We start from the raw sequence: 24,357 nt of genomic DNA on the forward strand, positions 1-24,357 counted from the left end.
ACACACCTGGTCTCGGCACACAGCAACAGAACTGAAGCACATACTATGGATTAGTCATCACTGGAGGCAGCTGATTGTCACAACTACCCTGTGACGTAGGAAACATCAGGACCATTTTTTAGAAGAGAAAACAGAGGCACAGAGGTTATGAGTAAATGGAAGGAGTTGGATTTGAATCTAGAGTCTGGGTGTAGAGTGCACTCTCTTAAACCACTGTGCTGTACATACTGCCTTAACTTACAGGTCTCTGTACCCAGAATGCCCTTCACTCTCGACTCCCTTATGAACTCCCATACATCTTTCCAGAGCCAATGTAAAGTTCTCCTTCCTTAACTGTAAAGCCCTTCCTCGGCAGACTAACTCTCGCCCTCTTCTGTACTCCCATCCTCTGCCGTACTGCACACGATCACATCATACTGCAGTGATCTGCTGACATGGGTCTCCTCACTGTGAGGTCCTGGAGGACCGAAATTAACATTACATCCCTTTCATGAGTCACAGGGCCTACCACTGCAAGTATTCACCAAACATTTACCGAACTAAATGAATTTCAATAGAAGTAATGCCTATTTTTATTCAGAAAATATTTCAAGTTGTCCACATAGCCCAAAAGCGGACCTACTCTTTGTCCAGTTTTGGCAATAAAGAATTCTATGTACTTATGGTTCCCGACTTACAATGGTTTGACCTAATGATTTTTTTTACTTTATGATTATGCATTAAGATTGTTCGGTAGAACTGTATTTGGAATTTGGAATTCAGACCTTTTCTGGGCTGCTGACATGCAGTATGATCCTCTGTCCTGACGCTGGGCAGCAGCAGTGAGCCGTAGCTCCAGGCAGCCACGCCGTCATGAGGGGGAATGATGGATCCACTCACAACCGCTCTGGACCCAGGCAACAACTCTGTCACTTTCAGTAGTCAATAAATTACAAGAGCAATTATAAAATAGGCTTTGTGTCAGATGACTTTGCCCAACCATAGGCTAATATAAGTGCTCAGAGCCCTTATAAGGAAGGCTACGCTGAACTATGACGTTCGGTGGCTTAGGTGTATTAAATGTATTTCTGACTTACAGTATTTTCAACTTACCATGGGGTTACCGGATGTAACCCCACTATAAGTGGAAGAAGATCTGTACTCATTTTTAAAAACTGGTAAAAAAAAAAATCACTGAATTATCCTAAGAGAATCTATTAGTGTCTCCCAAAACCCATACACCATGTCTGAAATTCAAGTCAGTATAGATTTCAAAATGTAACACTTATCATAAACTGACTCCTAGAAAATCTGTCCCCTAAACTACCTTCCCTTAGTAGTGAATGGCCTGCAAACCAGAACTTGGATGAAGAACTATGGAAGATCTCAGCAGAGCAAGAAAACAAAAGAAAGAGTATGATTTCTACATTCCGACCCTTTAACAAAATTTTAAAAACATAAGTTAAAAACTGCTACACAGACTTGCTGCAGCACTAATGAAATTCTCTGAATCAATGGATTGTTATCATTAAGACTGACTTTATATACATCTATCAGACTTGATCAAATTATACACCTGAAATATGTGTAGTTTACTGTACAGGAATCATACCACAATAAAGATGTTAAAAAAAAAAAAGACTGACTTCACATCCTTTGTTTCCCCTAATTCTCATTCACGTGTCAGATATCAGTCATATGCCAAGAGCTGTGCCAGGTGCCGAGGGTACAGGCTGACTGAGAGACCGTGTTCAGTAACAGCGGTAGCACCACGTGAAAGACTGGAGTTAGACTCAGGATGCTACAGCAATGAAGCAAACAAACATTCAAGTCAGAATGGGGAGTCCTGGAAGGAGGGAAAGGGCACAAATACAAAAATAAAAGCATACTGAAAGTGCTGTTCTTTTGGGGAAAAAACCAAAAAGTGTGCATTTCAAATCAGTATTGGTCAGTTATTCCCCACACTGCCAGACTCCATGTGAATTAGGCACCACAGTTACAACACTGCTCTCACCTGGTCTGCACACGTTGCAGAACACCATCCTACATCCGTCAGTATCAGCCAAGGTAAAATGGACAGAGTCACTCCTTGGAAGTTGAGATTGTTCCTTCATTATAAAGGGCAAGCTATTTGGAAGGGGCAAAAGAAGATGAGAACCAGAGGATGACTGGAAGAATGGTTTAACGCATTTTGTGTGGCTTTTCCTTACAAAGAATACTCATAAGGACCACAGAGAGACAGACAGACTCTTTGTCTCTCTCATACACACACTAAAATTATTATCATGCTGGGGAAAATCAGCAAGTTTCAGCCAAAATTCTTGAAACTGTTATCAAGAAATAAAAATCATCTCTTGACCTTTAATAAAGTTCTATACATTCTTCAGGACACAGAAAAATGCCATTTCACTTGGGAGTTTCCACAATATAATTACATTTTAAGTTACGTTAAAATTCATAACAAAAGCACAACAAAGACATGAGAAAAGGATCTGGTCATTTCTACTTTCCGTTGAACCAAAAATGGCTGCTTCTGCTGTCATCCAAATACCGTAACATATTTACATATATTTCAGAAGACCACCAGACTTGAACATGTGTTACCACACTCATCATCTTTGCATACAATGAAGTTACTAATTTACTTGAAAAAACCTGAGGAATGCATCTGTGTCACAGATATTTAGAGGCTAGTTAACAACTACTTCTTCACCCAACCCAAATATTTATTTCAGCCTTGCAAAAATAAATTACTACACCTTAAATTATTCTCAGCAACACTAATGATAAAATCTTACTCACATACAGAGAGGGGAAAACCTTTTTTGCTTAATACCAGAAAGTAACAACACTATTTTCTAAGTTTATAATCTAATTTTTAAGCAATTAGACCAGGAAAAAAAACCCATAATATTCTGGAAGGAAAAATTTCAACTTCCCCTGCTTGGTGTACATGATAAGAGCTAACCAATCACTAAGATAATCCATAATATGGCCTCAATCTAATGTCCAATCTTATTTCTCCATTTCTATACAATGAAAAATTGCATATTCTTTCCAAGTCAATGACCAACTATCCACTAAATGTAATTTGCTTTTAAGTTGTGTTTATCTGTGGTTATGAGCAAGGACTACAGAGTCAGGATGCCTGGATTTGAATCATGCTTTACCACTAATACTGTCACCTTGGGCAAGTTATTTAACCTCTTGGAGTCTCCAGTTGTCTCACACGTAAAAGGGAGTTCATAACAATAGCTACCTCATGCAGCTTTAAGAATCAAATAATACACAGCACGCAGAAGCTCTGCTCTGGTCTGAATATGTGTGTCCCTCCAGAATTCATACATTGAAATCCTAACCCCCAAAGGTATCAGTAGGTGGGGCTTCTGTGAGGTGCTTAAGTCATGAGGGCAGAGCCCTTGAGCCTGGGATTCAAGCCTTATAAAAGGCTGCAGAGACACCCAGCCCCTTCCACATGTGAGGAGTCAACAAGGAGTCTGTGACCCAGGAAAGGGCTCTTACCCGAACAGCCTCCAGAACCCTGAGAAATAAATTTCTCTTTATAAGCTTGCAAATCTAGGATATTGTTACAGAACCCTGAATGGACTAAGACAAGCTCTTAAAACTGTACCTGGCAAACTGCTCGATAGATCGTGGCTGCAATTATCAGCAACAGCATCCCGGTGCCCTCCATCTCCCACGGCAATCGCCTCCCTCCACCTAGATCTGGTCAACTGTCAGCTCAAAAGAACCATTTCTAAGAAGTCTTCCTTAACTATACAGATTTTCTTTCCTAAAAAGTTAATTTACTATGTCAGGTATTTATCTTGCCTTACCAAGTAAAGTATAAATTACCTTGACATGAAACACATATTTTGATTTTTATATTGCTCAAAGAACTTAGCACAGTGTACAGTGGAGGCACACAGTGAAAATCTGTAGAAGCAGTTAATGCAACCCCCACACAGTTGATGGCTTATCTGCTATCTTATAAAATATTACAGAGAAACAGAAATTATACCCATGAGGATTTTAGACTGTCTTTAATGATGATCAACACATATAACCTAAAGGCATGAGAGAAAAAAATGTGTTTCCTGATTTAATTTTCAAACTTACTACAAGAATGTCTATTCTCAAGAGACGAATACATTCCTGTACATAATTGGAATCACTGGCAGAACCAAAGTGTAACAGAATGAGAGGGAAAAAAAAATACAACTAAGAGCTCCCTCTCTGTATAATCTGGAAGTAATTAACAAGAAACTCCGAAGAAGTTAACATTTTACTTTGGCAAGATGTTGAATAAACTGATCCTCAGTGCAACCCTGGAGTTGGAATCTGATTCAATTCAACAGTAAGTGAGGGACTGCTATCTTTATATAAAACCCACCATCTCTTGCAGCATGTTTCTCTCTGTCACTCATTCAGGCAGTTAGCCACAGAACACTTTTCACTTCATCCCACTCCAACTAGTAAAACGTGAAACTGTGATTTCAATCCATGTTTAATTTCTAACTGCTTCTCTTCCCATTAGGCCATATGGCCTCTCTGAAATAAGTCATCTTCAGAACCATGGTTGAGGGATTTAGTATGATACTGACATTCCCTCTCAAATTTCAGTGAAAAATAAGGTAAGTTTATGTCAGTGAAATGATACTGAGTATTTTCTTTTCTTTTAAAGAAGTTATTTATAGCAAATGCCAAGGCTATCTTTTACGAATGACATATCAAAATCTAACTCGTCATTTACTTCTGTGGTGCTTAGAACAGAAGGTATAGGACCTACTGCCTATGTGTTGGCCTCTAACTTGAACTCTAACTTCTGAGTAAGTGTGTGAGAGTAAGCTTTGACCTCCAGCTTGTAAATGGGGCTGGGGGACAGGGGTGTGTCACAACATACATTGGATGACAATTCTCAGACCAGCAGGGAGAGGAGTATATTGACAGTAACTGATAAGAACATCTTATTCCTCAATCATTCAGAATAAATAAGTAATGATATTAAGTTCACTTATTAAAAATAGTCACTGTACTAGCAAGAATCTCTTTCTTCTATTAAGGTTTGCCGAACTCCTCCATTTGCTAAGTAAAGATTATGCTAAATCCGGAGGCAAAGAAATAAAGTGACATTTGGCCAGATTATCTCTGGATTACAAAGTCAACAAAGAAATGCTTAATCAGCACCCGATTATGCCTAGTTTCAGGCATGAATAAATGCCTGGAGGAAGGTAGGGTACACCACCAGAAACATCAACCATAAAGCAACAAGCTGATAAATTGGACTTCCCTAAAACTTAAAACTTTAGCTCTTTTAAAGACAGTTAAGAAAATGAAAAGGCGAACCACAGACTGGGAGAACATTTGGTAGGTATTCTGTGAGAACTGTTCCACATGTAGATGTATTTTTGATGTATTTGTGGCAGAGGGTGAGCTCCATGTCCTTTTATTCTTCCATCTTGAAGCCCCTCCTCAGGGAGAAAACATTTGGAATGCACTTATCTGATAAAGGATTTTGTATCGAGAATACGCAAAAAAACTGCCCAAACGTAATAATAAAAATAAATGTATCAATTTTTATAAAGGCAAATGATTTGTATAGATACTTCATCAATGATGATATATGGATGACAAACACTTGCGAACATGCTCAACATTCTAAGGCCCTTGGGAAACGAAAATTAAAATCACAAGATATCACTACGTATTTTATTGGAATGGGTATCATACCAAGTACTGATGAGGATGTGGAGGGACCAGAACTTTTATACACGGCTGGTGGGAATGTAAAATGGCATAAGCACTTTGAGAAACAGCCTGGCAGTCTCTTGAAAAGTAAAATACACCTACCAAATGATCCAGCCATTCTATTCCTAGGTATTTACCCAATTTAAATGAAGACATATGTCCATACAAAGATTTATATACAAATATTCTTAAAAGCTTTACTTCCAGTAACCTCAAACTAAAATAAACAAAACCCTGCAATGTCCATCAACAAACAACTCTAGTATATCTATGCAGCGAAATACCACTCAGCAATAAAAACGAATGAGTAGGATATATGGCAGTAATGGATATACTTTAATTATGCTGAGTAAAAGCATCCAGGAAAAAGAGTATATACTGCATGATGCCACTGACATAAAATTTTAAGAAATGCAGACTAACGTTTAATGACAGAAAGCCAATCAGTGTTGCCTGGGGAAATGGGCAGGGGAAGCAGCATATCTGTGTGCGTGGGGGGTGGGCAGGAGACAGAGATTAAAAAGAGGAAGGAAGAAACTTTTAGGGGTGAAAGGTATGCTCCTTATCTTGATTGCAGTGATAGTTGCGTGGAGGTATACATATGTCAAAACTTGTCAGTTTATAAACTTTAAATGTGAGTGGGTTTTGTAGCCCAATTATTCCTCAGAGAGGCTACTTTTTAAAAATAATCAAAGAGATTTATACATGTGAAAAGTTAAAAGAATGAAAAATTTGTGATAAGTATCTTCTAAGATGATCCCAATGATCTTTGCCTCTTGGTATTTATGCCCATGTGTCATCTCTCAAGTGTGGACTAAATTTAATGATTTGTTTCTAGGGAACAGAATGAGGCAAAGGTGATGTGATGTCATTTCCAAGATTAAGTTACAAAAAAACTTGTGGCTTCTGTCTTGGCCTCTCCACACGCATTTGCTCTGAGGGAAGGCAGCTGTCATGATATAAGGAACGAGGGAGACAGCTGGCTAAAGCTATCAAGAAATTATGGCCATCACTCCGATAGCCTGCAAGGAACTGAAGAGCTCAGCACAATCGCCCGCAAGGAACTAAATCCAATAACCATTATGATTGAGTTCAGAAGAAAATCCTCTCTCAGAGGAGCCTTCTGATGAGAATGCAGCTCTGGCCAACAGTTTTGACTACAATCTCATGTGAGACTTGGAGTCTAACTAAACTGTACCTGGATTCCTAACCCAAAGAAATTGTGAGATATAAATGTTCGATTCTTTAAGCCATGAAGTTTAAGAGTACAGTTTTGTTCCACAGCAATACACTCCTAGTATAAGATCTAAGTCATGATTATATAGAAAAAGTCTTCAAAGCAATTTTATCCATTCGGAATACATTCAGCTACAAATAAGAGAGTTTTTGACCAAAACTAGATTAAACAGGGGCTTAATTTTCTTATGTAATATGAACTCCGGAGGTAAGGGAGTCCAAGGCTAGTGCAGTGTCCAAGTGCCACCAGAGACCCAAGCCTTTTTTTATCCAGGTCCTGCCATTCTTAGGGAATGTCTTCATTCGAATGCTTGTTACCTTGGGGGTGTCACAATATGATCTCATGTCCATACCATGGAAAAGAAGACAAAAGGGTTTTGCTTTCATCAGGAAAGTGAATGCTTTCCCATAAACCTCAAAGCCAGTTTTCCACTTACACCTCATTCATTAGAACTGTTTCCCATAGCTGTCCTTGGGTGCAAGGGAGTCTGGGAAGATTAACGTTTTTTTAGCAGGACATGCAGCTACGTCAACACAGTGTTTTGTTAGTAATGAAGGAAGTAGCAATGCTTATTAGATAGGCAACCAGCCACATCTGCCAAAGGAACACATTTTACTTATGGTAAAACCAAAAATATTACTCAAGTTTACAGAACGGCAAGAATACGGTAAGCTATAGGAGCTTGAGAAGGTTCCTGAGGAGAGATGTTAAGAACTGGCTAAGCAGAAAGGAAAGACAAGGGAACTTTCAAAGGGGATAAAAGCAAGAACAAAATCTATGAAGACGGGAAAATGTAGTAAGGTCTAAAACTAAATTACCCTGTAAAAAGTTTTTAATTGCATAATTAAGTTTAAAAAACATTGCTGAGTGATAAACATGCATGTTGTTTCCTAGCAGGAAAAAAAAAAGTAGCATCATGTTTAAGAGATGAGTCACGAGCCAATGATCTCATTAGACATTTCTCCAAAGAAAATACACAAGTGGCCAGTAAACACATGAAAAGACACTCATGATTAGTCACCAGGGAAATGATAATCATACCCATAATGAGATACAACCACTTCATACCCATTAGTATGGCTAGAATCAAAAAGTTAGCAAGTTTTGGTAAGGATGTGATGAAACTGGAACCCTCATACACTACTGGTAAGAATGCAAAATGGTACAACCACTTTAGAAAACACTCTGGAAGTTCTTCAATCAATTAAGTATGTTATCATATGACCCAGAAATTCCTAAGAGAAATGAAAACATATGTCCACCCAAAGACTTGTATGTGAAGTTTTATAGCATTATTCATAATAGTCAAAAGGTAGAAAAAAAAACAAATAGCTAGGAACTGATGTGTAGATAAACAAAATGAAGTATATCTGTAGAATGGAATATTATTTGGCCATAAAAAGGGATGAAGTACTGATACGTATTACAACATGGTCAAACTTTAAAAACCTGCTAAATGAAAGAAGCAAGTCATGAAAGACACACATTATGTGATTGCATTCATATGACATGTCCAGTACAAGGAAATCTATAGAGACAGAACATAAACTAGTGGTTGTCTAAGGCTGAGGGCGGGTAGGTGGGCTGCTATGACCTGATTCAAACCACTGTTACTTCATAGCTGGATTTTTCTGATAACTTCCTGGTCTCCTGCTTCCATTCTTTGTTCACTAATGAATTCCAAGTGCCTAGAACAGTACCTGGCACACAGAGGAAAGTACGTATTCAATATATCTGTTGTTATTTTGACTTCAAGTTCTGTGCTCCTTTCCAGATTTTTCTCTTGATTTATTTTCTGGGTATATATCCACCATGGGAGGAGAGGAAGTGCTACTCAGAACCCAACCCCCCTTCATATTTTGGGAAATTGCAGGCACCAAAAGGAGGCAGCCCCTTTCCACCATAAAACTAGAAACCCTAATTATTTACTTCACCAGCTCCCCTGGCACACGACCAGGTTTGGCCAATCACATGTACCTCCCAGAATTGTGACTGGGAACTGGGAAAGAGGTTTCTCTGTGGCTTTTTGTTTATTTTGGTGGTAGCAGTATCTGGTTCTTCAGCCAGGGCCAGGAGTGCCAGTGGAGTTACCTTCTGAGGTCAGCAATGTCAACAGTTAGGTGAGGTGTTCAGGGCTCTGAGGCACAGTATCCTCACCAGACAGGCTTCATCGTGTGTTCGGCTGTGATCTGTCTGTGAACCTTCCCTCAGTTCCTGCCCACTTTTAGAACTGGGTGTCCACTCTTCCCAGTGATTCTGCAAGTCCACCTTATATCTCTCAATAAATTCCTTTTCTGCTAACATCAGCCAGAGTTAGTGCTGCTTGTAATGAAGAATACTGACTGAAAGAAGACTTCCTATAAACATGAACCTTCTTAAACCCAGGAGCATCATTTAAAAAAGTGGTGTTTCAGGAGGATTTCCCTGTGAAGAAACACAATCTCACATAACTTCCAGAGAGAAATTAATTTACTTTACTTCTGTTGATTCACTTTTCCTGTTCTTGTTATCTTCCAGACAATCAGGATTCTTCCTCCTTTCACCCCCAAACAAGTCCACAGCCCCTTTCCCTAAAGTCTCATTTCCTGCCTATATAGTAGTCTCCTCTTATCTGTGGTTTCAGTTCCCACGGTTTCAGTTACCTGTGGTCAACCACAGTCTGAAAATATTAGATGGAAAATTCCAGAAATAAACAATTCATAAGTTTTAAATTGTGTGCCATTCTCAGTAGCATGATGAAATCCTGCACCATCCCGCTCTGTCCACACGGGACATGAGTCATCCTTTGGTCCAGCATATTCTGCCCCTTAGTCACTTCTTAGCTATCTTGGTTACTGGGTTAATGTCATGGTATCACAGTGCCTGTGCTCAAATGACCCTTATTTTACTTAATAATGGCCCAAAGCCTAAGAGTAGTGAGGCTGGCAATTTGGATATGCCAAAGAGAGGCTGTAAAGTGTTTTCTTTAAGTGAAAATGTGAAAGTTCTCAACTTACTAAGGAAAAAGAAAAATCATACACTGAGGTTGCTAAAATCTATGGTAAGAACGAATCTGCTATCCATGAAATTGTGAAGAAGGAAAAAGAAATTCATGCCAGTTTTGCTTTTGCACCTCAAACTGCAAAAGTTATAGCCACAGTGCATGATGAGTGCTTTGTTAAGATGGAAAAGGCATTATATTTGTACAGTAAGATATTTTGAGAGAGAGAAACCATATTCACACTGTTATTAACTATTCTATTTTATTCCTAGTTACTGTTATTAATCTCTTACTGTGCCTAATTTATAAGTTAAACTTTATCATAGGTATATATATACAGTAAAAAACCATAGCATAAATAGGATTCAGTACGTTCCACAGTTTCAGGCATCTACCAGGGGATCTTGGAATATATCTCTTGCAAATAAGGGGGGCTCCTGTACTGTAATTACGTGTAAGTTCCACGTGATAATTCACGGCATCAGTCCCGTAAAAGGATGAAAAACAGCTCACTAAGTGTGATGGGATCTGGGACTATGTTTTTGGAAATGACCAAGATTTCCTTCTATAGTTGAAAGAATAAACAAGCTGTGGTACTCACATGGAATGGAGTATTATTCGTCAATCAAAAGAAATGAGCCATCAAAAGACATGGAGGAACATAAAACGCATATTGCTAAGTGAAAGAAGCCAACCTTCCTTGTTTTGAAAAAGCTGTAAACTATAATGATTCCAACCAGATGATATTTTGGATAAAACATAACTTTAGAGACTGTAAAAATACCAGCAGTTGCTAGGGGTTAGGGGAGAGGGAAGGATGAAGAAATAAGTGAAACACAAGAGATTTTTAGGGCAGTGAAACTATCCTATATGATACTGTAGTGTTGGATGCATGACATTTATGCATTTGTCAAAACTCACAGAATGTACAATACAAAGAATGAACCCCTAATGTAAACTATGCACTTTAGTTAATAATAAGATATCAATATTGGCCCATCAGTTGTAACAAATGTACCAAACTAACACAAGATGTAAATATTAAGGGAAATTTTATGTTTGGTGGGGAGAGAGGGGTGGCATTTTGGAACTCTCTGTATCTTCTGGTCAATTTTTCTGCAAACCTAAAAAGAACTTAAATACTAGAAAACAACATCATGGCATGTAAGAAGATGAAAGTTAAAATATCCTAAGGTCCTTGTGCTCTGAGAAAAAGAGATGTTGATTATCTTTAGACTTTGAGTCCAATAATGCATGTTAAAAATTTAACGGAAACCACTAAATGAAAACAGGATTAAGCAAAACAAATTTCTTTCTTACAAAGCAAATCTATTATTTTTAACTGTGGTGGCCTACCTGAGATTCCAGAGCCTCCAACTTACGTTTCCTGGCATGAAGGGCTTTACTTGGAAAAGCCCAATAATAATTAGATGTTCCAATTCTTTCACAGTCAACCATACCATCATCGACTAAGCTCTGAAGAACTTCTTTTACTGACATAGCAGCTGAAAGAGGTAATTTTTAACGATTCAATATTAAGACACAAATTAAAAGGCCAATAACTGGGGAAACACTTGCAATAGATATTATAGATAAACGTCATTCTAAGTAAAGCCAGAAAGAGAAAGAAAAATACCATATGATATAACTCATATATGCAATCTAAAAAGAAAAGAAAAAAAAAGGCCACTATGAACTCATCTACAAACAGAAACAGACTTGCAGACATAGTAAACAATCTTATGGTTACCGGGGAAAGTGGATGGAAAGGGATAAATTTGAGAGTTTGAGACTTATAAATGATAGTCACTACACATAAAAATAGATTTTAAAAAAAGTTTCTGCTGTATAGCACAGGGAACTATGTTCAATATCTTGTAATAAACTTTAATGAAAAAATATGAAAACGATTATATGTATGTATATGCATGACTGGGACATTGTACTGCTGTACATCAAAAATTGACACATTGCAACTGACAGCATTTCAATTAAAAATAATATTAATAAATAAAGTCAAAAAAATATTATAGATTGAGTTAATAAGTTAATAAACAAGAAGCTTTCAAAAATAATTTTAAAAAGACAAATACTCCAATAGAAAAACAAAATACATCAATGGGCATCTATAAAATACGCATGATCAATAAGAAACAAGAAAAGTGTTCAAACCCACTAACAATTCAAGAAATGCAAAATAAGGCATGAGATATGATTTCCTGACTACCAAGTTAAAAACATCAAAAATTATAATAAAGGATTCAGGGAAATGGGTGGGAAAATATAGCACTATGTATCTAAAACCTGAGATTTGTGCATATCTCTTATACAGAAATTCCACTTTTATAAATTCAGCTAAAGAAAATAATGATGGATATGCATAAGGATGCTTGTTAAAGCACTGTTTTCAACAGTAAAAACTTACAAATCAGTCCAATTACTGGACTCGTAAAAGTATTTTACTGCAATGACATACTATGCATTCATTAAATTTACGTTACAAAAATTTAATGGCCTGGATATATACACATTCAAAATGTATTATACAGAAAAACAAGTTAAAAGATAGTATGCACTAATGTGACAGTTGTTATTTTGAATGTAAGGTTAAGAGGCAATTTGTATTTCCTTCTTTTTGCTCATTTTTCTTATTTTTTTCCAACAATAAATATGCATTATTTATTATGCTAAGGAAACAAAAACAGAACTACTATGAAAAATTCAACAAGAAAGAAGGAAACTGGAGGTTATGGTTAGGGGTAAGATTAAAGATCAGAAAAGTTTAAAAATAGCACGTAAAAATATAAAATCATATTTCACAAATGTTTGAAATTCATGAACTATTCAAACTTTCTATTAGGCAAAACTACACCAACAAATTATCCATATTTTAATGTCCATTTTAATTTTTCCTAGAGTAAATTTAATAAAAATCTATTAAAAATTTAAAGATTTAATAAATAAAAGCAATAAAATTGACACCAAATACAAAACATTCAACCTCATTTGTAAAGAAGTACAAACCGAAAGGAATTGTCAAAGAATTCTAAAAATGAAAACAGTTCTGAGAAATGAATTTGAGTAGAATTTGGTATAACCTTTCCTGAAGGCAATTTAAGAATACATATAAAAAACCCAAAACTACACAAGTCTCTTTTTCTACTCTGTTTCTAGGGACACTTCCTAATGAAGTAACATGAGATGTAGAAAAAAGTTCATAGTGGGGGGAGAGGAAGGGATGAATCGGTGGAGCACAGAGGATTTTTAAGGCAGTGAAAATACTCTGTATGATACCACAATGACACTGTAACAACGGATCTGTGTCACTGTACATTTGTCCAGACCCACAGAATATGCAACACTGAGAGTGAATACTAATATAAATTATGGGCTTTGGGTCAGTATGAAATGTCCGTGCAGGGTCATCAGTTGTGACAAATGTCCTGCTGGTGAGTGATGTTGATGATGGAGGTGAGGAAGTATATGAGAAATCCTGAAATTAAAAAAGCTGTAAAAAATAAGTCTTTTAGGAGAAGAATCTATGGATGGCATGTTACTTACATATTAATTCTAGCAGCAAAATTTGGGAACAATCTGCATGGTCAATAATAGCTAACAGGCTAAGCAAACTATGGCACAGTGGGTGGTCACAGAATAAAACATTAGCAGATGCAGACGTTGTAAATCTTTTTTTTAAAGCAAATGACATAAGAAAATGTATATGATATAATGCTATATGAAAAACTACATGAACACAAAGCTGTATATGCAGCATGGTTCCCTCTCAGAGAAAGGGACAGATATATACACACACAGATAAACAGAATCTAAGAATAAGACATCAAAATACACCAAAATATTAACAGGGGTGATCTCAGAGGGATTATGAACAACTTTTATTTTTATAATATTCTTTATAATTTCCAAATCTGTTGAAACAAACATATATAGCTTATGTAATCAGAAAATAATGTTATATATATACATAAAATACATAGTGGGTTTAACAGTGACCCCTGAAAAGATAGCCTCCAGAACCTGTGAATGTGACTTTGTCTTGGAAAATGGTCTATAGAGATGTAATTAGGACCTCACAGTGAAATCATCCTGGATTTAGGGTGGGTTCCCAAATCCAATGACATGTGTCCTTATAAGACACCAAGGGAAGAAAACCAATGGGAAGGCCATGCAGAGGCAGAGATTAGAATGCTGTGTCTATAAGCCAGGCACACTGCTGGCAGCCACCAGAAGCTGGGAGAAGAGCATGAAACAGATCCTCCCTCAGAGCCTCCAGAAGGAACCCACCTTGCCAACACCTTATTTTTAGACTTCTGAACTATGGGAGAACAAATTTCTATTGTGTTAAGCCACCAAGTTTATGGTAATTTGTTACAGCAGCCGTAGAAAATTAACACCATACAAATCACATTTAACAAATACTAGAACATACATGAATAGTTTTTACTTCTTTTGAAGGAAATTATTCCCATAAATAGATAAATGTGTACAATTGTGTGTACATATTATGTGTGTATGTGTGCACATGCATGCATGCATATTCCGTTTTAGTTTTCCTAGAGCAGATACTCCAAACACAAGAATCATGGTTGTGGCCCAGAGATATTATATAAGGGATTTTAGAAACATTCTTCATCTCTAGAAATTTATAAAGTGAAAGACTGTTGCAAAAAAAGATGACTGGTATTTACCAAAATATTCTGGAACTTTTTTGATACTTACTAATGCCTTTTTCTTTGGGAGCAATCTTCTCCATGTCTTTTAATTGAAATACATCTTTCTGTTTAAAAGAGTTATTAAAAAATAGGTGAAAAATATGTATTTATTTCCTACTATATACTTATATTTACCATATTATGTTTACAAAATACTGTACTAAAAACCTATGCCTGGAAATGAACAGTGCTATAGAATTAATAATTTTAGAGCTAAAAGAAATTAATTATCTTGTTTAATACCTTCAACAGAACTTAAAATGGACAGATTTTGCATGAACATACAATTCTTTAAAGTGAGTGGAGGGCAGAAAGTAAAGAACATCTTCCCAGCGAAGTATAAAAACTAGTCATCATGAATCATTTGTTAACATGAGATAATCAGCTTCTCTGACACTCTGACTTGAAGAAAACACAAGCAATGCTTTGCTTAGCACATAGCATACATCACAGATTTAGCAGCTCTAACTAAGAGCAAAACAGACAGCTGTCAAGATCTGTTTACATTTACGGTTTCACAGAAGAGCTGCACCTAAATATGACCATCATACAATTCAGGGCTGCCTATCAATCGTTCACCTATACCTACTGCATGTCTACCATGTGCAAAACAAAACATTATCGCACGATATACACGTAGAATATTTGATCTTACAGTTGAAGAAAAAAATCTATGTAGAATATTCCTTTCTTCTTGTAATAAGCCTTGGCTGAAGTTGTAAAAAGAACTTGGATAACAGAAGTGAAATATTTGAAAAGACCGAAGTATTCAGTTATTAGAACAGAACTATTGTGATTATTGCTATGGAAATCTGGGATCTATTTCTTCCAAAATAAACTTGAAAAAGCAACTTCAATAAGATGGAAATTAGACATCATAAAAATTTAAAATGTCTGCCCATTCAAGGGCACTGTTAAGAAACTGAAAAGACTGCCGAGAAGACAATTCACAGAAGATATACACTCCCCTGCCCTCAAAAAGATAAACTGATGATGGATAAAGGAGTGGACAAATGAATATTATATATTAATAAAGTAAGCAGAGTACAAAATATTAATGGTAGAATCTAGGTTGGGCATATAGTCCTTCACTGTGAAATTCTTTCATGTTGAATGATAAAATGTTGGAAAAAGTAACTTCATCTAAGTACACTTAAGATTTAGTAAATTAAGGAAAATACTGAATCATTGGTCTTAGAAAGTGTGAAATCAATTTTTGTCCCTCTGGGAATAAACTCTCAAAAAATAATTCTGTAGGGTCTCAGAGAACATGCAATAAATCACTGGCTTTAGGTCACTAATGCATTAAAAAAAATCAATTAATCAAACCTATTTGCAAATACCTTAGATTCCCTGGAAAAAGAACATGAACTCACTGAGATATCTGCCTACATGTGGTCATCAAAGAAGAGCCCCAGACATACTGGCTGCCCCAGCGGGGATGCTGTGTAGATAAATATGCTTGCAAAGAACCAGCCTCAGGACTAAAGTAGGGTCATTTAAATGAACAGAGAAAATGGTCTCCAGTAAATAATAGTTCTCCCCAACATCAAACAGAAATAACAAAGAAGAGATGAACACAATGGTTCTAGCCCTCAAAAACAAAACTATAAAAACAAAATACCATGGAAGACACAAAGTAATAATACTAGATAACTTTTAATTAAACACTTGTGATCTGGGCATTGTAATGTTTTACACAGATTATCTCATTTAATACTCATACTAACACTGTGAGCTAGGTACAGTTATAGATGAGGAAACGGAGACTTAGGTCAAGTAAGTCACAAAGTCACAAAGCTGTTAGGTCAAGCAGACTGGAAGTGCAAGTTCTCTGTCATGGAGCGATACTGCTGCCATGATCATCCTAAGTGTAACAGCAAAGAAGTCTTTTTCTATTACACTAGCAACTTCAAATAAATCTAGGTAAGTATGTATTCATACAAATAAATATATAGGAATATAAGAACTGAAATCAAGCAATTAATACAATTAATTTCTAGCTTTACATAAAAACACACTATTAACTTCTTTAAGCTGCTACTACTCATTAGTGTCACAGTCACTACTATCTTAATGTTCCCGAGAGAAGAGTTGCATATTTTTCAATCAGAAACAGCCAACTTTGATATTCGAGAAAATTAACAATTCCATAAAGGACAAAATAATTTCCCTCACCACTCTCCCCAGCTTTCCACTGCCTGGTGGGAATTAATTCTACTTCTCCTGCTCTAAGAGCATAGAAAAAATATTTCGACTCAGCGGAACAGTCATAATCCTCACCAACGAACGTTATCAATTTATCTTCCTAACCATATCATCATTACTAATATGATACTCTGTTCTGAATTGCCAGTGACTTTTAGTAAGTCATTATATATTAGTAAGATTACTAAGATTTCACTTAGATGGCAAAGCATTAAAAAAAAAAGCCCCTACAATATTTCGCTTGTTTTATTAAGAATATGCTTTATCAAAACGAAAATGTCAAGTATTATCATTACTTATTAATTTCGTATTCTATTTTGCCATTTTCCCATCTTCTTCACATTTGTAAATAATGAAAACAACCAGTAGGCTGGGGCCAGACAAGACTTTGAAGGTCCTGTCAAGACATAAGACATAGGAAGTTAAAATGTTTTTGTGGGTCCAAAGTCTGAATTTTAACCTGCAAACAAGAAAAGCCACTGAATGGTGGCTTGGTGAAGAAAACAGGGTCTAGAGCCAGGTGACTGGGTTTGAATCCTGGCTCTGTCACTTAGAAATGGAAACTTCAAGCATATTTCCTGTTAGTGGCAGGCACAAATTAAGGAGGACTACGTGTTACATTATACATAGGCTTATAAATGTTGGTGGTATTTAGCATTCCCTCTAAAATCAGATGATTCTCCCTGGGTTGTTTTTTTTTCTTCCCCTCCCTGGGTTTTTAATCCAAGTACTATCACTTCCACTTTTGAGATCAGGGCTGGTACCTTAGGCTGTTCAGATGTCCAGATCTGCAGAATGAGGATGATAACAATAGTACTGATCTCATAGGGGCAAAAAGGACAAAATCTGATAATCTACACCAAGTGCTTAGAATAGTGATTGGCACCTCGGAAGCACTCAGTGGATGTGAACTATTAGTATCATTTTCAGGCAAAGGGGGACAATGCCTCAGAAAATACATGCCTCAGAAAGATAATTGCAGTGCCAGCGTGTACGAAGAGATTCTACAAACACTGGGGTAGGGTTCTTTCCATAGCTCACAGGTACCACAAAAGCTTGTAGAATTTTATCTGTTATTCAGGATATTGGTTAGTACTGTTCGCTAATGAAAAAGGTAGAGTTGATACTGGATGACACACACTTAAGAATATTACACAAAATTCTAAAAATCTTAAGGAAAATGACTTACTCTCTCAAAAAATATTTCCATCATGCGGGCTCTCTTTTCCTCTGCACTCAGTCCTTTTTTCTTCGACTAAAGCACAAAAGTTAAAAAGTAAACACTGTGTTGTTGTTGTTTTAATAAACGTTGCATTTTAAAACAACTTGGTTCAAAACATTATCAGAAATTATACATGGTCTTGTCTGAGACCAAGAGGTTTAGTAACTCAAGACAGATTTTAACACTCTGCCAAGCCTTGTGGCAGGTGCTGCCAGTATGGTAACAAGAATTGTGACTGACACAGAGCTGGCATTTTATAGAAATTCAGTATTTATTAAATGATCCAATAAGTCACTGTATTTACCTTCAAAAGACTTACAATCTCTCGAAGAAAATAAATGGGCATAACCACTTATAACTGATGAACAGGTACGTGCACAAATTGCTACCTGGGACAGAATGAATTAATTCCACCCTGGAGAGGGAGGAGGGTTAGCTAGGAAGGCTAGAGATGAACAGCATTTTGTCAAGTTGAGAAACGGTAAGAAAGGTGTCTTGAATAGGCATAACGTTATGGTAGTACATGGAATACTCCAGAAAGACAAAACACTCAGGGACAATTATTATATGCGTGGAGTATGTAGATGGAGTGGCAGATGAGATGCGAAAGGTTGTCTGGGCCAGATTATGCAAGGCTGACTGTCTAGCCAAAGAGAGCAGACTTTTTTCCAGGCAATGAGGAGCTACTGAGCAATTTCTGAAGCAGGGAGTGACAAGATCAGTTACATCTTGGTTCGACAGCTGTAGCAGTACTGTAGAGGGTAAGCGGGAGGAAGGAAAATCACATCCAAATAGAAAATGAAAGCCTCTTCAGGTTACTATTATTCTGTAACTACCCTTTGGCCAATCTGAAATTAAGATAGTTAATATGTAACTGAAATGTACATTAATGATAAATTTTATTATATATTGTATATAGAGTATATACCTAAGGTCCAATTTAAAAAAAGGCCAAATTTCCTTAATGCAAAAATTCACAGGTGGGGGAGGGTATAGCTCAGTGGTAGAGTGAGTGCTTAGCATGCAAGAGGTCCTGGGTTCAATCCCCAGTGTCTCCATTAAAAACAAACAAACAAACCAAATTACCTACCCTCCCGCAAAAAAACCAAACAAATAAAAAAAAGGTCTTTAAAAAAATTCACAGAAAAACAAGAGAATGAGAACCAATATCTCTAGTGCTCTCATGGAAGATTCCACACTTTTTTTTTTTAAAGTGATCTGCATCTTTCTCAAAAACTGCATGGGATTATAGGGGAACACAAATTGCTTAGTTAGAACTTTAAAACACCGTACAGCACTTAAAAAGCAGGCAGAAGTCAACCAACAACTAAAAACTGACTGGCCCCATCCAACCATAAACTCCATCAGAAATGAGAGCCTACGCTAGATGGGGAAGGAATTTGGAACTGCCACTGTGAATGCACACCAGGGTACACGAGTCTAACCAGCAGAACCTAGAAACCCACTAACTCATTTACACAGCAATAAATTTTACCAGGTGTTTCTTGATGAGTCATATAGGTAAAGCACGTAGCCTCAAAATTTTACTTTCCTCTTTTATCTCTGTCCACTCTCAATACTGCAGTTCCCCAGGGTTCTCAATTGATCCCCTCATTGCCTCACACCTTTTCTCTGATCTCAGCTGTTTTCATGGTTTTAACAAACACCTACGCTGAGATCTCAAATCTATACATCACTGGACTTAGTGTGCACCTGAGCTTCAATCTCATGTATCTACCTGCCTGCTGAACAGACTTCCAACTCAGGAGGTCTACAATGACCTGTTCCTCTCCCACGTCTACTGCCCAAACCTGCTGTTCTGGATCTTAAGTTCAGTTGGATACCAACCACCTTGTTACCCAAGCCAGAGGCCTGGCAGTCACCCTGGTTTCCTCCATCTCTCTTACTCCATATCCAACCAATCACCAGGTTCTGCCGAGTGCACTGCAGTCCCATAAGTACAACACAAGGTAAATTAATAAAAGGAATTCTGTGATAACCATTTACTGCTTTGTTTGGAGAGATAAACCAGAAAAGCCTCAGCCAGGCGAGTTCCAAGAAAGCATCTACTCTGAAGAGCAGTTCACTAAACCTCGGGTACAGAGCTAGAGCACAACACTACTTGATTACCCTCCCTTCACACCGGCCTTGGCAGCATAATAAAGCAAGCCATTCACATCCAGTTAGAAGGCCCATTCAGCTCATTCCTCTGGTCCAGTTGGTCTCAAACTTCCACATAGATCAGAATCATCTCAGGAGCATTTAAAAGTAACTGATGCCCAAGCACATCCCATATGAAATGAATCAGAATCTCTGAGACGGCGCTATGGCCTGAACATGTATATTTTAAAAATCGTGAGGTGTTTTAATTGTGCCCCGGGATTGAGAACACAGCTCTTCTCAGCCCAGAACCTGGGTTATGTCAAGGGCAGTGAAAATCCTTTCAGGACTCCAGTCTGTGGCTGCATCAGTGGAAAATAGATATAAAGCCTCAGAAAAGGCTACCATTTTGGTATTATTATAAATTGCTCGAGAGACCACAGACTCCACAAGAATCTGCCATGCAGAGGGCAGGCAATGAGGAGAATCTAGTGTCCTGAGAGCTCACAGTTTTAAGAAAGCTCTTTTCTCTCAGCTCAGCAGCTGTAAAACTTACTCAGGAAATACGGATGAGCTGTATCATCTGTTAACACGGATTTCAGGCTAATTTATTCATCAGCCTCCTTCGTGAGAAGTAGTTTTTTTTTATTATTAACCACAGCAGGAGAGTACCATGGCCAGAATTAAAGTAACTAATGTAAATGGATGCCATACTAATCCATATTTAGAAATTTCTCCAAAAAAAAAAAAAATCTGCAAGGGCTCATTTAATATTTAAGATTAAAGAAAATCTCCCTATAGTATATGTTAAAGATCCAACCAAATTAGTAAGTAAGAGGACTAAACAGTTAAGGATGGGGGAGGAATCTTCTCCAATTAGGAGTTAGAAAATCCCTAATGTCAGTCCTGTTACCAACTGCAATAAAATAGTGAAAAATTAAAAGGAGACACCTGGGGCCCTCAGAAGTGGCAGACCACCCTGCAGTTCCCCAATTCCAAAAACATGCCTGGACTTACAACAACTCCACCCAGCAAGCCCAACCAAACTGGAACAAACAACTATTAATTCAAAATAAGGGAAGAGAACAAGTTACCTTTGATCAACATAATTCGAAACCTATTTCTTAGTAATATGTGACAAATAAGTATGTATCTTACCAAAAGTTTTTAGTATTAGATGATTCAGGTGTAGAGAGAGCTTAAGTAAAAAGACAAAAACAAAAAAAATTTCACACACGTGTGCTGCATAGTTCTCAGTTGTATCAGGCCAGTGGCTCTATAAGGAGAAATAGATATCACAGAGCACTGGTAACAGATTTAAGCGTAAACCTGTTTGGCTTCTTGTATCATTTAATGCCCAGGTGGCTGGGTTGTTGGTTTAACCACAAAGAAGCCGTTATCAGTTATAATTACATCTGGACAAGTATCCTCAAATAAACACCGTACAACCCAGGTCCCTGTCCACCATCAGCTTGCAAAATAACGGCCACTTAATTAAGATATTAAAATCTTAGATCTATTTCACTACATGTTGATTCTCTACCAATAGAAGCGAGGGGTGGGATGAAACTGAAGGTTTATGAAAATGACTGGATGAGCAGAAAGACATTAAATTCATAAAAGGAGACAATCTGGTATCTTACCAAGACTTAAACCATTATGGCATGCAAGGAAAACTAAGTCTGTACGGTGCTTCCCTAACAAAGCGACTCTCCCTACCAGCCGGCCGTCCTTTTGAAGCACAAAACGGCAGCGATTCCTGCCCTTTGTTAAAAAAAAAAAAACAAAAAACACATTTTCACAGAAATCATCTAACTGGCATAAAGTGAAGATTCGTTAGGTTACTCTGGAAATCGTGCGCGATCCTGAAATGCGCTCTACCGGTTACAACATGAAAGCACTCAAACGGCAAAGACCAACCGAGCCACTTGGGAGCCGAGGCGGCCCCGGCCCTGCCCGCCGACACCAACTCCTCCGGTTCTCATCCCGCGGCTGCGCCTTTAGCGGCGAGGAGCTGCTCCGGAGTGACTCGTGGTCTTTCTGCCGGCCAGACTGCAGGGTCTGGGAGATACTCGGGGCACGTTCTCGAACGCTCCCGTCTTTAACCTAACCCGCCCGGGAGGGCGCCGGGGCAGACGGGCGGGGGTCCCAGCGCGGCGCCTCAGCCTCCCGGCTCGGGCCGCGGGAGCCGGAAAGCGTGGGGTGGCCGGGGGGTGTCCACCGGGCGAGGGAGCGGCCCCACAGCCCGCCAGGGCGGCCAACACCGAACCGGGGTCCCACGCGGCCGAGGGGCTCGGCGGCCCGGTGACTGGGGAGGAGGGGGACCGCGGGGCGAGCTCCCGGCTCTTACCATGGCGCGGGCGGCGCGGCTTCCGGCGGCGGGGCCTGCGCGCGGCAGGGGCGGGGCGCGCAGGCGGGTTTGATTTTGGCGCCAACACCGCCCCGGGGGCGGAGCAGAGGAGAGGAGGCGGGGAAGAGAGGCCGGCCCTCACCCCAACGGCGTGCAGCGTCCCCTGGCGTCTCCGTCAAGCGGCCGGGCGGGGCGGGGCGGGGCCTTTCCTGGGGGCGGGGCCTGCCTGGCCGGCCGGCCTCCGCTAGGTTGACTCCAGCTGCTGGCGAGCTAGGTCTCCCAGCTGCTTCCGCCTCTTCCGTCCTCCGCGCCGAAAGTGCCTCTTTTTTTTTTTTTTTTTTTTTTTTTTTTTAAAAGAAAGCCTTGAGTCCTCGCTTTTAGGTCGTTCCTCGCTTAGCGGAAACGCGGCCTAAGTTTGCCTTAAAAAACAGGCAGTTTGGCTGCTGGGGAAGGAAACACAGCATCCCAACATCCGGATTTGCCAGGTCTGGGGCGGCTTCTCTCTAATTTCATGTCTCATCTTCCCCATCGCTGTCCACAGCTTTTACAGCTTTTAAAAATCAGTTTGTATGTTTGTCTTTCCCTTAGTTTTTTTTTTTAATAAAGGAGAATGAATTTTAAATCAAAACGGTCGAAAATAGAATACGTCGTTACTTGACAACAGATAAGGATTCAGATCAAAAGCTCAGGTCCCTTTGCCTCAAGGTGACATTAACTCAGACCTTTCGGTTATTTTGAAAATAATTGTACGGGATTTTGAACCATTTTAAAGTTTAATTTTACTAGAAACAACGAGTGGCATCTAATACAGGAATTTGTCCCTGTTGCATCTTATGGAAGCACAGTAAGGGAATATATATATATAATTGCTTAGAGTTCTATTTAGTTTTTCCTTGAGTTCAATACAATTCAATTGATGGTACATGAGAAGATTTAAAAATTGTAAAACGGTAGACATTTAGAAAGTGTTTTAATATTAGAACTAGAAAATGTGTAATTATACGCCATACCCTAGAATTCTCATGCATTAAGATACAGCTGAAGTAGGTAAGTCACTCAGAAGTGAAAGTGACATTTAAGAAAACTATGAAGTACTTACACTAGTGCTGTACAGAGTTTTCAAAAATCATAAAGGTGGCATTTGTGGGAAGCCTTGCCTTTGCTCTGTCTGCCCCACCTCATCTGCTCCATGAAGAACAGCCTTTCTTCACCTGGCTAACTCTTAACCATCATTTAAATAGCTTAAGTGAGCCTGTCACACAGGAAGGGGACAGGGCACCGACATTCAAGGAATGACACAACCATTAACACCAAGATGGCAGAAAATTCAACTCCCAGTAGACCTTGAGAGCCAAGATGGAGATTTGGCTTCCAGTAGACCTTGAACTTCATTATACGCTCACTGTAATATATTAACATGGTAGTCTTCCCACAGACGCCATGACAGTTCTGAGGCTGACCATAAAAGGTCAAAAAGTGGGCAGTGGCCCAATTCCTGGGAATCCCAGCCCCCTCCCCAAAGTATATGGAATAGTCCTCCCACTTGTTAGCATATGGGGTTATCAAGCATGTAAAAACTAGCAACACCACCCGTTGGGGGAACTCTTTTTTCTGAGATGGACCACCGTCTGTCTATGGAGTGTATATCAACATTCACTTTAAACTGAGCACCCAATTCCCACACCTCATGGCCTTTCTCTCACCTTCTGAGACAGCCTGCATCCTGTCTATGGAGTATGTATCTCTCTGAATAAATCTACCTTTACTCAACTGTGGCTCACTCTTGAATTCTTTCCTGTG

At 38.5% G+C, this 24,357-nt stretch overlaps 1 protein-coding gene across 2 annotated transcripts in view; it reads right to left on the minus strand.

Moving 5' to 3' along the window:
- MND1 (meiotic nuclear divisions 1) overlaps positions 1–22,637 on the minus strand; it is a 60,043-nt gene extending 37,406 nt beyond the window's left edge. Inside the window, exons 1-4 of one of the 2 annotated variants that reach the window (XM_074377149.1) lie at positions 22,558–22,637; positions 18,075–18,140; positions 14,685–14,742; positions 11,301–11,449 (exon numbers count right to left, since the gene is read on the minus strand). In XM_074377149.1, coding sequence (XP_074233250.1) covers positions 11,301–11,449; positions 14,685–14,742; positions 18,075–18,140; positions 22,558–22,560 — 276 coding nt within the window. In that variant the 5' untranslated portion in view covers positions 22,561–22,637. The other variant, XM_010968519.3, reaches the window with a different exon arrangement.
- Positions 22,638–24,357: the final 1,720 nt, after the last annotated feature.

Source organism: Camelus bactrianus, chromosome 2 (genome assembly GCF_048773025.1).
Source record: "Camelus bactrianus isolate YW-2024 breed Bactrian camel chromosome 2, ASM4877302v1, whole genome shotgun sequence".
In the NCBI taxonomy this organism is placed as follows: Eukaryota; Metazoa; Chordata; class Mammalia; order Artiodactyla; family Camelidae; genus Camelus; species Camelus bactrianus.